Below are 14,506 nucleotides of genomic sequence, written 5' to 3'. Positions count from 1 at the left end.
ACCTGATTGAGGTGTACAAAATCATGAGAGGTATAGACAGGGTGGATAGCAAAAAGCTTTTTTCCCCCAGAGTGGGGGATTCAAATACTAGGGGTCACGAGTTCAAAGTGAGAGGGGAAAAGTTTAGGGGGGATATGCGTGGAAAGTTCTTTACGCAGAGGGTGGTGGGTGCCTGGAACACGTTGCCAGCGGAGGTGGTAGATGCGAACACGATAGCGTCTTTTAAGATGTATCTAGACAGATACATGAATGGGCAGGAAGCAAAGAGATACAGACCCTTAGAAAATAGGCAACATGTTTAGATAGAGGATCTGGATCGGCGCAGGCTTGGAGGGCCGAAGGGCCTGTTCCTGTGCTGTAATTTTCTTTGTTCTTTTGTTCCCTACGCAACATCGATGTGGGTGTACCTGCACCACAGGGGTTGCAGCAGTTCAAGAGGGCTGCTCACCAACACCTTCTCAGGGGCAATTAGGGGTGGGTGATAAATGCAACACCCACATCCCAAGAACCAATTTTAAAAAAAAGGTGGGGTGGAAGTCAGAATAGAATTATAGACTCTTGCAGCACAGAAGGAAGCCATTTGGCATATCATGCCTGTGCCAGCTCTTTGAAAGTCCTTAGTTACTTTTATGGTTAATCGATTTTTTTAATATTACATTTTTATGTGCTTTCTCTAAATTTTAATTTTAGGAGGTTATAGTTAGCTGGGTTGGTAAGCAGAGTCATGAAAGATGGATTTTTTTTCAAGGATGTGACCTGGTTCTTTTATTGGTGAAATAGTACTTTGAGATACTGTAATGTGTATGAGAGTTTTTACATGGAATTTACACCACAGGAACAGGTCATTAGCCCAACTAGTCTGTATTGGTGTTTAAGCTTCATGAGTTATTTGACACAAAGCTAGAAAATATTTTTTTAATTGATGCAATACTTATTACAAGTGCTTTTTATAAGTTGGTTAGTTGTGAGTGAATGTGAAGTTTGAGCCAATCCGTATACGTCATGCCCACAATCTCTTCACATACTTTCCCACACAGGGGACAGTTAATAGACACGATCAAAATTATGAGGGGTTTTGATAGTTTCTCACAATTTCTGTTTCTACTGGCAGGAGGACAGTAATCAGTGGAAACTGATAAGATAACTGGCAAAAATTCCAGGGTAGAGGTGAGAATTTTTAAAATTAAGAACACAGCAGTGTTATGATCTGGAATGAAATGACTGAAGGGATGGTGGAAGCACATTCAATAGTAGCTTTCTACAGGGAAATGGATATATACTTAAAAAGGAAAAAAGAAATACAGGGCTACAGGGAAAGAGCAGGGGACTAGAACTAATTGGATAGCTCTTTCAAAAAGCCAGCACAGGCATGATGGGCCACATGGCCTCCTTCTGTGCTGTAAGATAGATGATGAAAGGAACTTCAAGTAAACAATTGGAAGCTATGCTGAGAGAGTTGGGATTCTGGAGGGTTGAGCTTTGGGGGACTTTCCTTGTCTTTGACTATTCTAATATTTCAAATAGAGCCTTGGATCAAAATACCATTTTGTTGTTTCTATACTTCTCTAGGTGAGTTTTACCCTCGTTTGTGCATACCGGGAAATGTATTGGAACACAAGCAAGAAATCAGAGAATTACAGGAAAAGTTCAAGCAAAAACAAAATCTGTATTGTACAGGAAAAGTCTGGTCCGGAAGCAGCTTCTGCCAGATCAGTTAAAATAATAAAAGGGTGGGAGCTAATTCAAAAGTCAAATAGAGAAATAAATAGTTTACAAACGTTCATATATTATCTTAAGTTGTTAATGGTTGACCCAAGAAATAATAGGAAATGAATAAGAACTTCAGATTGAAAGCAGAGTTTAGACCATATTTTGCCATATATTGCTAAAAGACTAAACTAAAATGATGGGCCATGATCAGTTTCTGAAGAGACCAACCTCAGTCACGACAACATTAGGGAGACAGTCCAACAGAATCTGCTTGGCTAATGTCACCTCATTGTTTAGTTATTTGCTTGCTGAACAAAATGAACAGTAGTCATTCGGTAGCACAGAACTTGAGTACTGCTGAAAATAGAGATATTGTGTCGAAGTTTTTCATCTTGTACTCATCAGGACCATTTGCAAGAATACCAATGTCAGGGAAACAACAAATTTATACTGTATGAGAAGACAGTGCTGATTGGTTGGCAAGTGGACTTTTAAATTGGTAGAGGCGTTGTCATGGAGAATGCACCAGTTTATGGTGACTGACAGTTAACTGCCAAGCTTTGTTTGAAATTTAAACCAGGCAGCTTGACTCTGATTGGTCAAGGCATTGCCCTGAGGAATGAACCAGCAAATGGCTGTCACTTATTTTGCTTAGCTGAAACAGGCACAATGTATGTACATGTTTTTGCAAAGAACAGGGCCCTGCGTATTAATATATGTAGCTTCCAGCACACGCAAATGCGCCACACTGCGAGCCCGACTGACAATCTTAAATTGGTTGCCAGCGTAATGCTTAGCACACTGAGGATTATTTAGCAAACGTTGTCCAATCACGGAATCACATCTAAGGTTGGACACTGTGTTTTGAGTTTTGCAAACACGGGCTGGTTGGGTACGGCCTGTACCTTGCCCATTGCGAACAGCAGAAGGGACGTGTTGTTTGATACGATCCGCCAGTCTTTGGGATGTATGGCCTATATACCTAGCATCACACTGACATTGAAATTCATATATCACATTACTCGTTTTCATTTACCAAAAAGACGTTCTGCCGATCACAAAAATTACCTTGACAACCAATTTAAGATAGTCAGTCGGGCTCGTAGTGTGGCGCATTTGCACGTACTGGAAGCTACATATATTAATACACAGGGCCTTGTTCTTCGCAGACAGAAAAAACATGTACACACATTGTGCCTGTTTCAGCTAAACAAAATAAGTGACAGCCATTTGCTGGTTCATTCCTTTCATTCCTCAGGGCAATGCCTTGACCAATCAGAGTCAAGCTGCCTGGTTTAAATTTCAAACAGAGCTTGGCAGTTATCAATCAGTCATGATAAACTGGTGCATTCTCCATGGCATCGCATCTACCAGAGTCCACTTGCCAACCAATCAGCACTCTTTTCACATACAGTATAAATCTGTTGTTTCCCTTACATTGGTATTCTTGTGAATTGTCCTGATGAGTGCAAGGTGAAAAGCTTCGACAAAATGTCTCTATTTTCAGCAAGATGAAGAGTGCAAAAAGTTACATGAAGAAGCATTGCAAATGTTTGTTTTAAAGGTTTTTAAAAAAATAAGACATTTAGATTAATTATGGGGTTTATGTGAAAAATCAACACTACTTCTGTCTCCATTACACAGGAAGCATTGTTAAACACAAGGAAATCTCATGAGGTATTAGAGTTAAATTAATTTTTTTAATTTACCTCACGCCAACAAGTTGTTGTAGAATTTAAGAGTTGTGGCGTTGCAAGGCTTATCTTTGCAATGTGCTACAGGATTTCATGTGATTATTTCTGATTTTAATTTTATTTTTTTTTTTAAAAAGAGATCCCATGGCACTCTTTGAAGTCATGATGGGAGTTCTCATGATGTTCTAGCCAACATCCTCCTCATTTACCCCATCAAAACTATTTTAAAAATGAATTAACTGGTTGCTTATCTCATTACTATTTGTGGGACTTTGCTGTGTGAAAATTAGCTGTCACACTTGCCTACAAAGCAACAGTGATTACAGTTCAAAAGTAATTCATTGGCTGTAAACTGTTTGGGGATGTCATGTGGATATGAGAACTGATATATAAATAGAAGTTTTTTTTCTTTAAGTATCAATTCAATAAGAAACAGCCCATAAAGAAAATAACAAAATTACAATCATAATAGAATTAAAGTACAAAATGTACACAAGGCTGACTTGCATCATCCATCACCAAACAATACTGCTCTCACAGTCTGCAGCTTAGTCGGAATATGGATGATGCTTCTGTATAAAATTAACTCTTTCATGGCTCGTTGTAGAGAGACCATAAGCTTATGCGCTGGTCTTTAGATCCTGCAGCCATAAATCTTTCACTTAAAACAACATGATCTGAGAATGTCACGCAGTGGACGCTGGCTGTGTGGTATGGTAGAACTGCCAGGGCTTTCAGCTTCTTCCAGCCAAAGACACGGACCCGATGATCCCAACCGGCTGTGGCTAGTATCTTCTTGTCGTGACGAATGCAGGTGTCAGCTATCCCAGCATTTACTAGCGCCACAGTTTTCTGCAACTAACAAAATTAAGTTGGAAATAATTAAATTATTTGTAAAATATTCAATATTTTGCACAATGGCGCAGTGGTTAGCACCGCAGCCTCACAGCTCCAGTGACCTGGGTTCGATTCTGGGTACTGCCTGTGCGGAGTTTGCAAGTTCTCCCTGCGACCGTGTGGGTTTTCGCCAGGTGCTCCGGTTTCCTCCCACAGCCAAAGACTTGCAGGTTGATAGGTAAATTGGCCATTATAATTTTCCCCTAGTATAGGTAGGTGGTAGGGGAATTGAGGGGTTGTGGTAGGAATATGGGATTAATGTAGGATTAGTCTAAATGGGTGGTTGATGGTCGGCACAGACTCGGTGGGCCGAAGGGCCTGTTTCAGTGCTGTATCTCTAAAAAAAAACTTTCTCCCCAGTGATTTCCACTTTGTTCCAACTTTCAGACACTAAACTATTTTTATGCTAGATTTTCAAAGAAAAGTTTAATTTCCAAAACTTAATATAGGGCTTTGATGAGACCACACCTGAAGTACTGTGTGCAGTTTTGGTTTCTATAATCTAAGAAAGGATATACTTGACTTGCAGGTGGTACAGCAAAGTTTCACTAGATTGGTTCCTGGGATGACTATGATGAGAGACTGAGTAAATTGGGCCTATATACTCTGCAGTTTAGAAGAATAAGAGGTGATCTCATTGAGACATACAGGATCCTGAAGGGGCCTGACAGGGTAGACACTGAGAGGTTGTTTCCCCTGGCTGGGAAATCCAGAACACCAGAGCACTGCCTCAGTATAAGGAGTGAGGAGAAATTTCTTCACTCAGAGTTGTGAATCTTTAGAATTCTCTACCCCAGAGGGCTGTGGATGCTCCATCATTAAATATATTCAAGGATGGGATAGATAGATTTTTGATCTCTCTGGGAATCAAGGGATATGGGGAGCAGGTGGGAAAGTGGAGTTAAGGCAGATGATCAGCCATGATCGTATTGTATGGCAGTACATGCTCGAAGAGCCATATGGCCATTCCTGTACCTATTTCTTATGTTCTTAAGATATGTATAACTTACTTTAATAAATAAAATAATTTCTGCAGGATTTGGTTACAAATATGTGTATTTCAGTTACAATACAACTATAGTTACAGCTCCAATTTTGGAACTATTGTTCACTGAAATACAATGAATGGACAACAGCGATTTAGCCAGAACATTTAACCTCAGGGAAATAAAAATGAAGCACTGTATGACTGCACACAGTCATAAGTTGGAAAATGGAAGATGAAAAAAAAAAACAGTTAATAATATTTAACTGTAAACATGCGGACAACAATGGTTTTCAATCACAATGAATAATACAGCAGATATGAAGTGTCTTTTTAGTTTTGTGTTCTGCAGCTTGTTTTGTTAGGTCAGTCTGGCAAAGAGAATGGGCAGATGAACACAGGCCAAGATACAAAATGCTAGCTATAGTACATAAAACAAGAGTCATTCCTCATCTTTAGCTTTCTTTTGAACCATCAGCAGATATAGTTTGCAATGAAATTTTGTCTTTAATGCCAAAAAGCACACAAAGTGGAACAAGGGCTTACATGAGGATAATTTGCCAAACCCAAAATAAACATTTACTCTTCTAACAACTTAGCAGTATTGACTTTCTAAAACACAGAACACAAAAATCACTAACATTTCAGTACCTGCTCAAATGTTAATCCAGACAACATAACCTGGCACATATGTTGTAACTGGTACATGATTAATTACCTTGGGCTCTGCAACAACTCCTCTTCATGACTAAATATTTTTTCACCATATCAGACTGTTGGTGTAACACTAAATAAATGACAAAAAGGTCATTATTGCTGACCTTAAGATTCTGTTGCTCGTCAAGTTCCCAAGAGCTGAGAACTTTTTCCGAGGAGCCGGAGATACCCTTGACCTTCTCTGGGTCAAAGTCAAGACACATGATTGGTTCGTTGTGGCAGGCGAGACGGCTCAACATTTTCTTTTCTGATAGGTCCCAGAGGGTCACAGACCCATCCTCGTATCCAACCAATAACAAAGGCCGAGAACAGGAACGAGGCTAATCAGAATGACAGAGAAAGGAACAGTAACATAGCATGTAATGTGCCATGACAAATTCAGATCTCTGCTGCAGTCCAACATACAGCAAAGATTCAGACCTAGTGCAACCCATTTTGATAGCAGTAAAACATATACTTAAAAAACATATAGTTCTCCCAGTGTTGCCACTGAAAAAGTCTATGCGGAGAATAAAATCTCGTCCAGCAAATCGCTACAAAACTTTCAATGTGTTGGAAAAGGCTCGAGGGGCTGAATGCCCTACTCCTGTTCCTATGTTCTGGTTAACACCAACTTCAGTGTGTGAAAAAGTTTTGTTCCTCCAGCACCAGCAGTACTATGTTGCATGTGTTCAGTATCTGTGGATTAACTGATTTCTTCATATATGGAATCAAAGGTACATGCTCTAACAGTTCTGAAAATTATTTTTATTTTCCTCTTCCTTTCTGTTCCTCACCCATTTCCTTTCTACTCTTTAATTTCCTCATTCCTATCTGTTATATTTCTTCTGATGCATTTTGTTTCTTCCTCACCTCTGCCATTCCTGGGCTGTTTGTTATTAATTTTTTTTGCTTTTGTCCAATAACTCTGTCCATCCCCACTGCCTCCTTCTATAATGCTTCCCTGCACAGGTCACAATCAAGATTATGTTGAGAAAACATAAATTATTTATGTCTTGCAGTTATTTGTTAAACTGCAGTACAATATAGATTGCTTAGGTTGTTTAAAGGTATACAAGACAGTTTTTGTAAAATCAATTCCTACAGACAATTCGCAGCAGCAAAATTTGTAAGTCTCAACCCCCCCCCCATCCCACCCACCCTCACACCGCTTCGAAGTGCATCCAAATTTTGGATACCAATAAAAATACTAAATAAGCAAAAATAAGTTGCTCGATAAGTGCACATTTTTCCACAGATAATTGATACCAAAGGTCACGTCAGGGCAAAGGAGAATTCATCACAACAGGTGTGGAGCATTAAGATCTGTCCAAAAGGCATGGAAACCACATGGGATGGATGGGAAAACATCAAAGGCTACATCAGAGATGGTCAGCTACACTTCATCAAACCCTAGTGGACACTGCTTTGAAAAAAGCTACATGAGATGTGTCCTAACTCCCCTTCCTTCTTCTACAGGTCTGATAGCTACTTCAACGAGTTAACAGAAAGACACATTGAAAGGGAAGCCAATGCAGGCATTGACAATGCCACCATGTTTCAAGTCAAGTTGTAATTATTGTGAATATTAGTTGACAGTAATGTTTTTGTAAGTTTTTGCTATGACAGTTAAGATGGGTAATTTCAGAAATAAATATTTACTGGTTTCCAATGTTGTCAGACTCATATATACCAATCATGCATACCTCCACACAAACTGCTTGTTAACTACAGTGGCCAGGATTGTCTCAAAATGTTCCCAGTCTTTATTGAAATATTGAAATTTATTTCACATTATCACAGAAGGTACATAACCAGTAGCTTTGTAATTAAATACCTTTTTGAAGGAGTGCCTGGTTAATCCCAAAATAGTTTAAAGCCAATATTATCATTTCCTTCTCGTGACACTGACAACATGCCAGACTTTTCAGTCAACAACCCAGCCCCCACCCCACCCCACCCCACACACATATACACACACACGCATGAAATAAACAGCGCCTGCTGTTCAACTGTCGACAACACTAAGTGCATCAGCACTCTGGAAAATTATAGTTTTCTAGATGAATCGGAGACAAGCTAAATAGAAAACAAAAAGAGCACCTGATCAAAACATGAATCACATGCTCAAGGCAAAATGAGTCAGTGTTCAGGTTTCCGCAACACATTAGGTGTGTGTTACCTGCCACAATTTCAGACACATAGGCATGCCCAGTTTAGCATCTGCTGGCGGCTTTAGGATCCAGACTGGTGTCTTGTTAGGTAGATCGAAAATCTTCACCTACATTGCAGAAGGAAAGAAACAAGCGCGATTAATTCAGCACTGTGCCGGGCCTACATTTGTTGCATCCTACATAGAAAGCCATGGGCAATAATTTGGCAATAATTATGAAAGCACAAAGTTGGTCCACATCATCTCATTGCAAAGCAAAACTGCATTGTTTCTAATCAAGAAACATTTTGTCTCCATCCAAATTATTGTGCTTGGTTCAACACCTTTATTGTTTATATTCGGAAAACAAACACGCTACTCGTGTGCACTGTTCCAAAAGCTGCAAATGGGATATCTGGAGGCAATTTTAAAAAGAAATGGCAACCAGAAACGTTCTCTGTCAAAGATGGCAGACATAACACATGACGTCTAATAACAGGGTGAAAATCATAAGAGCTTATTGGAAGTATAACAACTGGAAAAGCAGCAACCTAAAATAAAAAGCTGCCAATCTGGCAACCCAGCAATACAGCCTAGCAGAAACTATGTTTTTACGCTGTATATTGTAATTAATCACTATTTGACTGCTCCCTTCAAGCTGTCATGTATAATCTTGTAGTGTAAATGCTCTCCCCAGTTACAATAGATATGCACAAAAAACAGATTAACCTTGTTGCAAAACTCACTTGACATAAAAATTAAGATTTAACTTTATACTTACATTGCCAGATGTATCATGATGAATTTTACTCCATGGTTAATACTAACTTTTTCTATGATTGTTTCACATCGAGACCTTTTGTCAAAGCTCAGCATTTTAATGACCAGTCTCTAATTTTATTTCTTCTTTTCAAATGCTGAAAACACTTTCACTTCAAGCATGTCTTGGCTATATGTGACATAACAAACCACTTCATTGTGTCAGCCATGGCTCAGTGGGTAGCACTCTCACCTCTGACTCTGAAGGCTGTGGGTTCAAGTCCCACTCCAAGCACAAACTCTTGGCTTTTAAAGTCCACTGCAGTACTGAGGGAGTGCTGCACTGTCAGAGATGCCATCTTTTGGCACAGACATTAACTGAGCCCCTGTCTGCCCGCTCAGGTAGATGTAAAAGAGCCTATGGCACTATATAGAAGAGCAGGGGAGTTAGCCCAACACTCTGGCCAATATTTATCCTTAAAACCAACATCATGTAAACATATTATCTGGTCATTACCACATTGCTGTGTGTGGGACTTTGCAGTGCAGAAATGGCCTGCATGGATTTCCTACATTACAACAGTGATTGCACTTCAAAAGTACTTTATAGGCTGTAAAGTGCTTTGGGATGTCCTATAGTCATGAAAGGCACTGTAGAAATGCAAGTTATTTCTTTTTCTTTCTTTATGTCGACTAAAGAGGCAGCTCTGAATTCTTTGATGAGACATTAGCTTTGAAAATAATTCTTCAAGTCAGCGTAACTGACATCTAATATATGCACTTTTCACAAGATGTTAAGAAATATGACAAAAGAGCTTATAAAAAAAAATTGGCAATGATCCACATGTACGCTGGTAAATGGGGTCGAGACAATGTAAACAGAAGGCACTGAGCATCGATTCAGACTTTTCATTAGAGCTTACCTGAAAGGCCCTAAGCAAGGGCATCTCATATCTGTGTATTATGATCATCAGATCCATATGGTAAAGTATATGATTACCTCAGACAGAGTGCAGCCCGGTGAAGCTAAAAGGTAATGGCCAACAGCTTTTTCCATCAGGGAACATCGACAGAATCCATAGCTATCCAAAGGAATGTAGTCCGTCGCTACAGTGCGCCCTTCTGATAGGTCCCACATACAGATAGCCGAGTCACGACCTTGGCTGCATAAAAATATGGAACACATCAAAACAAAGCAAAATTGTGGTCACATTTTCTTCATTAAATTAGCAATTATTTGCAATCAGAATAAAGCTTTCCTTGGTTAAAATGATATTAACTCGTGAGTAATTAAGCCATGGCTTAAACATTTGAGAATGTTTTTTTCTTTCAAACAAATTCAAGTCATAAACAGAGTATACTATTGTTCAGAACAAGTTTTTGTCTCTCCTCTCCGGAACCACTGATTCAAGCTGTGCAAGCTACTGATTTCAGTCATGGGCAATTGTCAAGTGTAAGTTGGGCACTTCTCCAAAGAAGGAGGGCAAAAGCTATAGATCCAAAAGCTTTTTGCTGGGCACGAAGAATAGCAGAGAGAACAGCAGTCAATTAGAGCATGGCCAACATGCCACAGCCAGGCAGAATAGAATAAAGGCCCCAAGGCAGATAGAGCAGCATTGCAGGGCGCATCATCAGGCTACTCATTCAAAACAACCAAGCTCAATCCTATCCCTCAACACACACACACACGTGTGTACGTATGTATATACACACACACGCTAAAGGCCTGCTACCCGACCTGAACCCGACAGGTGTCGGACTCGGGTCGGGTCAGATCGGATCGGACATGCTCTATCACCACCTCAGGTAAGTGACTTTAATGCTAATTTACTTTTTGGACTTTAAAGGTGGCTTTGCTGCAGTTATTTTAAGCTTGTGTAGGTAAGGAACAAAGTGAAAAACGGAAAGTAAGTTAACTGATGGTCGGGTCAGGTCGGGCGCAGGAATAAAAATTGATGGACTCGGGCTCAGTTCTGTCGGGCTCAGGTCGGGCCTCATTTGCAGACCCGAGCAGGCCTATAACACACGTGCGTGCATACATATACACACACACCTTAGCAAACAGGAGCAGGAATACCATTGAATATTTTCCCTCCTCAGTCCAGAGACATCAAGTTGAACTATAGTGCTTATTCTATACTGGAGATTAGTTAACTCAGTGTGAATCAAGGACCTACCTGGTCTATTTGACAGTGTATAATGGATATTTGGGGAAGGTGTCTCAAACTAAATGACGTAATAAAAACTACACTTTTGCTTAGATTTAGATATTTTCACTGAATCTCTATAACAGAGCAAAGGCCAACGTGATAAAATGTTAAACGGTTTTCACTGAGCATTGCGCAAACTTATCTTTCTTATGAGTTAATTCATTTCCTCCCATTCAGTGTTGTAAAAGCTCATCTGATAACTCAGCGTGCTTACCAATGAGAAACTGAACCATAGATGCCAAGGTCTCAGATTTGATCCCAGCCTGTGCTGAGTTAGTGGAAATCAGTTGGAGCAGCAACAGAGGGACAGACCACCTCAACACCCTCTGGGTTAGTGTGTTGTTCTGAGCCATACCATGTTCTAATTTCTTCTGCATTAAAACATGCATAGTTTGTGGCTCTCTGAAATTTCAACCACCATATAGCGATCTTTGCTTTTGCAGATTCATTTTCCACTGAGAAGGATCAGATTCCAGAGCATACTAACCTGATGAGGGAGTCCCTCCCTTGCAAAGTTTGCATCCATAAAATAGACTGACCGCCATGGCTTTCCAGCACTTTATCTGCCCTGTGTGTCTTTAAGTTCCAAATGTGTATTAGTCCATTTGCTGAGCTGTTAGAAGAAAAACTGAAGTCGTATGATCAACATAAGATTGTACATCATATTAAAAAAGCTTAAGCCAAAACATCCAATTCCACAAACAAAGCTCATGGCATCTGTAATATTCAGTGACAGAGATTGTTGGTTGATTTACAGTAAAATGTTGACTCTAACCTGTCTGCAATGGCTGAATACACTGTTAAATAAGATTTTCAGTGAGCAATTTATGTTCTACTGTGGTGCACGATCAAAACACAGCCCAAACACGACAAAACAACACGCAATGGACAATTACGGTGCTGTGTTAGAGCTCCAAAACGCAGTCAGAGTGGTACAGTGCAAGCTCACACCCACGATCTCCCACAGGCTGAGTTCCTGATTTCAAACTGTGCTGAGGAGAAAGCATCAAACTTATGTCTATCATGTGCCACAGAGGGCAGAAACCAGGAGTCAAAAGCCAATTTAGATCATTGTTGCACATCTCAGGTGCACTTGCAGAGGCCTTGCATGTGGAATGGCCAAGGATTTGCATAACAAAGAAATCCAAGAAACTGGAAGCAAATAAAGTGCTTTAAATAAAATAAGGTCTCGACCCAAAAAAACACAATTAGAAACTATATTTTTCAGTTTAGAAAGAAAGATTATTTTGGAGTATCAAAACAATATATGTGTTAATATTTGTATAATATTTTATTTTGGCATTTCTCCCATTTTAACCACATGGTTACTCTGGCCCCTTTCCCCAAACAGCCCCTGGACAAGACTATCTGAAATATGGGCTTCTTTGCTCTGTAGCTACTATCAGCATTCTCAATTACTGGGCAACAGTGCTAAGCTTCTGTAGTGTGGGACTGGTTCCATTAATGCTTCACTAATCTCTTCCCCAATTCAGGAACTTCCAAAACTGGTCCTAGAGCTTGGTCTGAATGTCAGTCACAGTTCGGATTCAAGTAACATCAATATTAAAAACAACCTGTACCTACGTAGCGTGTTTTTTGTAGCAAAACACCTCAAGCTGCCAAACAAGATCATCAATAAAAACATTTTTGACACCAAGCCACAAAAGGAGATATCAGGACAAGCATTCCGAAGACCAAAGACAATAAGCCTTACGTGACTTGTGGGTCCTAAATCTTGGAAGACTGAGCATCATTTAAGAAATAAGCATGCTTTGCAAAGCATTTTTTCTAAACTAATACCTGCAAACATAGAATGTTAAGCAAATAATTTAAACAAAGCTGAGAAGACAGGGTAACATACAGTCAAACCCAAATAAAATGACATTCTTATCATGTGCTACTACAGCCCTGAATATCCCTGTAGAGACTACAAAAAAACAAAAATGAGCTAATAAAATGTCCTCTTGAAAATAGACAGATATTTGGAGGGGGGAAAAAAAAGCATCTTGTAGATTGTCATTTTTCTTTTTGGAACACTACTTAAGTCCTCCCTTCCTACTAATAGATAAGAAGTAATTTGGAAAAATTCCAAATAATCTGCTCTCTAGCTTCAAAATACATCCTTGCAAATAATGGTGTGAAGAACTAGAAATCTGGCAGGGCTCAAACTCAACTGTTTGTTGAAGAGCTCCATTAGTCCAAGTTCCACATCAAACTTGATGCCATGCCACAATACCAGACAGTAACAATTATAATTTGGTTAGTTTTGTAGCAATTATTTTTAGTTATCGCTTTGGAGCAAAAAGATCAAAAAGAATCATTCTTTGGGGCACTTACACAAAAGGACAATTACAATAAGCTTGAATTATGTAGTAATTTGCAATCAACTCAACCCTCAAAGCAATTTGGTAATAGTGCATGGCAGAAGTGAAACATGTAATTTGGTACGAAGTTCATGACAGCATATTCACGATGGAGGCTGGGTAGATAACCCACTTGGATTTTTCTACTATGATAATTTTGGGCATAGTATTCAGACTCATTAATGACATTCAAATTAGTTCCAGTCACATTCTAGTATGAAAACCGTTTTCAACTCCAACTTGCCTTCTTTAAACCTAACAGTTCAAGCAAAGAAAATGCAGGCTATGGCCAGTACTAGTTCATAATAAAAATCTCAAGAAAGCGCAATCTTATTCATTGCAAGGCATCACCATTTCCCATTTCTTGAATAATAATTGATTCAGACAGAGTACATACTACTCACTCCATTTGAGGAATGTGATTGCTGCATGCATCGATTTTTCCCAGTCTTTTCAATGGGGCTGACTCCTAGATCAGCCGAACCTCCTTATAAAGGAGGCTCGCCTCAATTTCAATGATGGCAAGGAATCTTGAACGGTGACATGATGAAACAATAATTATTTATATTATGCTGTACCTTTCTGAAAGTCACCTGATTATGCTATGTGGCTTCCTCCAAGTAAAAGCAATATATTTCTTAGACATCAGTCATAGGAACAGCAGTAGGCCATTCAGTCCCTGCAGCCTGTTCTGCTATTCAACTAGACTGTGGCTGATTAGTATTTTAACTCCATTTACCGCCTTGGATCACAGAGCTAATAAGTATCAGTGGAAAGTATTTACCTCAATTTTGTGAACATTAAAATTAAAAATGTTTTACAAGTTATATTTGATTTTAATTAGGAGGTTCTACGAGAAAGACAATGTGTGATGCATCTGGTTTTTCTGCAAAGCTAAATTTCTCCACTGTTTTTTCTGTATGCATAACAACTGAATATTGAATACTGAATATTTCAGAATACTGAAACTTGTGGTTCTGCGATTCTGGCGATAATTGGAGCTCTCAGAACTTTTTTTTTTCCTGGTCTGATGCTCATTG

At 39.3% G+C, this 14,506-nt stretch overlaps 1 protein-coding gene across 3 annotated transcripts in view; it reads right to left on the bottom strand.

The window, feature by feature from the left end:
- Positions 1-3,168: 3,168 nt before the first annotated feature.
- The window catches only part of gnb1l (guanine nucleotide binding protein (G protein), beta polypeptide 1-like), a 30,560-nt gene continuing 19,222 nt past the window's right edge, over positions 3,169-14,506 (bottom strand). For all 3 annotated transcript variants that reach the window (XM_068054676.1, XM_068054675.1, XM_068054677.1), the window contains 5 exons: positions 11,591-11,716; positions 9,894-10,056; positions 8,165-8,263; positions 6,108-6,323; positions 3,169-4,262 (listed from right to left, as the gene is read on the bottom strand). In XM_068054676.1, coding sequence (XP_067910777.1) covers positions 3,996-4,262; positions 6,108-6,323; positions 8,165-8,263; positions 9,894-10,056; positions 11,591-11,716 — 871 coding nt within the window. In that variant the 3' untranslated portion in view covers positions 3,169-3,995. The remainder of the gene's footprint in view (positions 4,263-6,107; positions 6,324-8,164; positions 8,264-9,893; positions 10,057-11,590; positions 11,717-14,506) is intronic.

The sequence above is a fragment of the Heterodontus francisci genome, chromosome 23 (assembly GCF_036365525.1).
Source record: "Heterodontus francisci isolate sHetFra1 chromosome 23, sHetFra1.hap1, whole genome shotgun sequence".
NCBI lineage: Eukaryota > Metazoa > Chordata > Chondrichthyes > Heterodontiformes > Heterodontidae > Heterodontus > Heterodontus francisci.
Note: the sequence above shows the minus strand (reverse complement) of the source record. Positions and strands in the feature narration are given on the sequence as shown.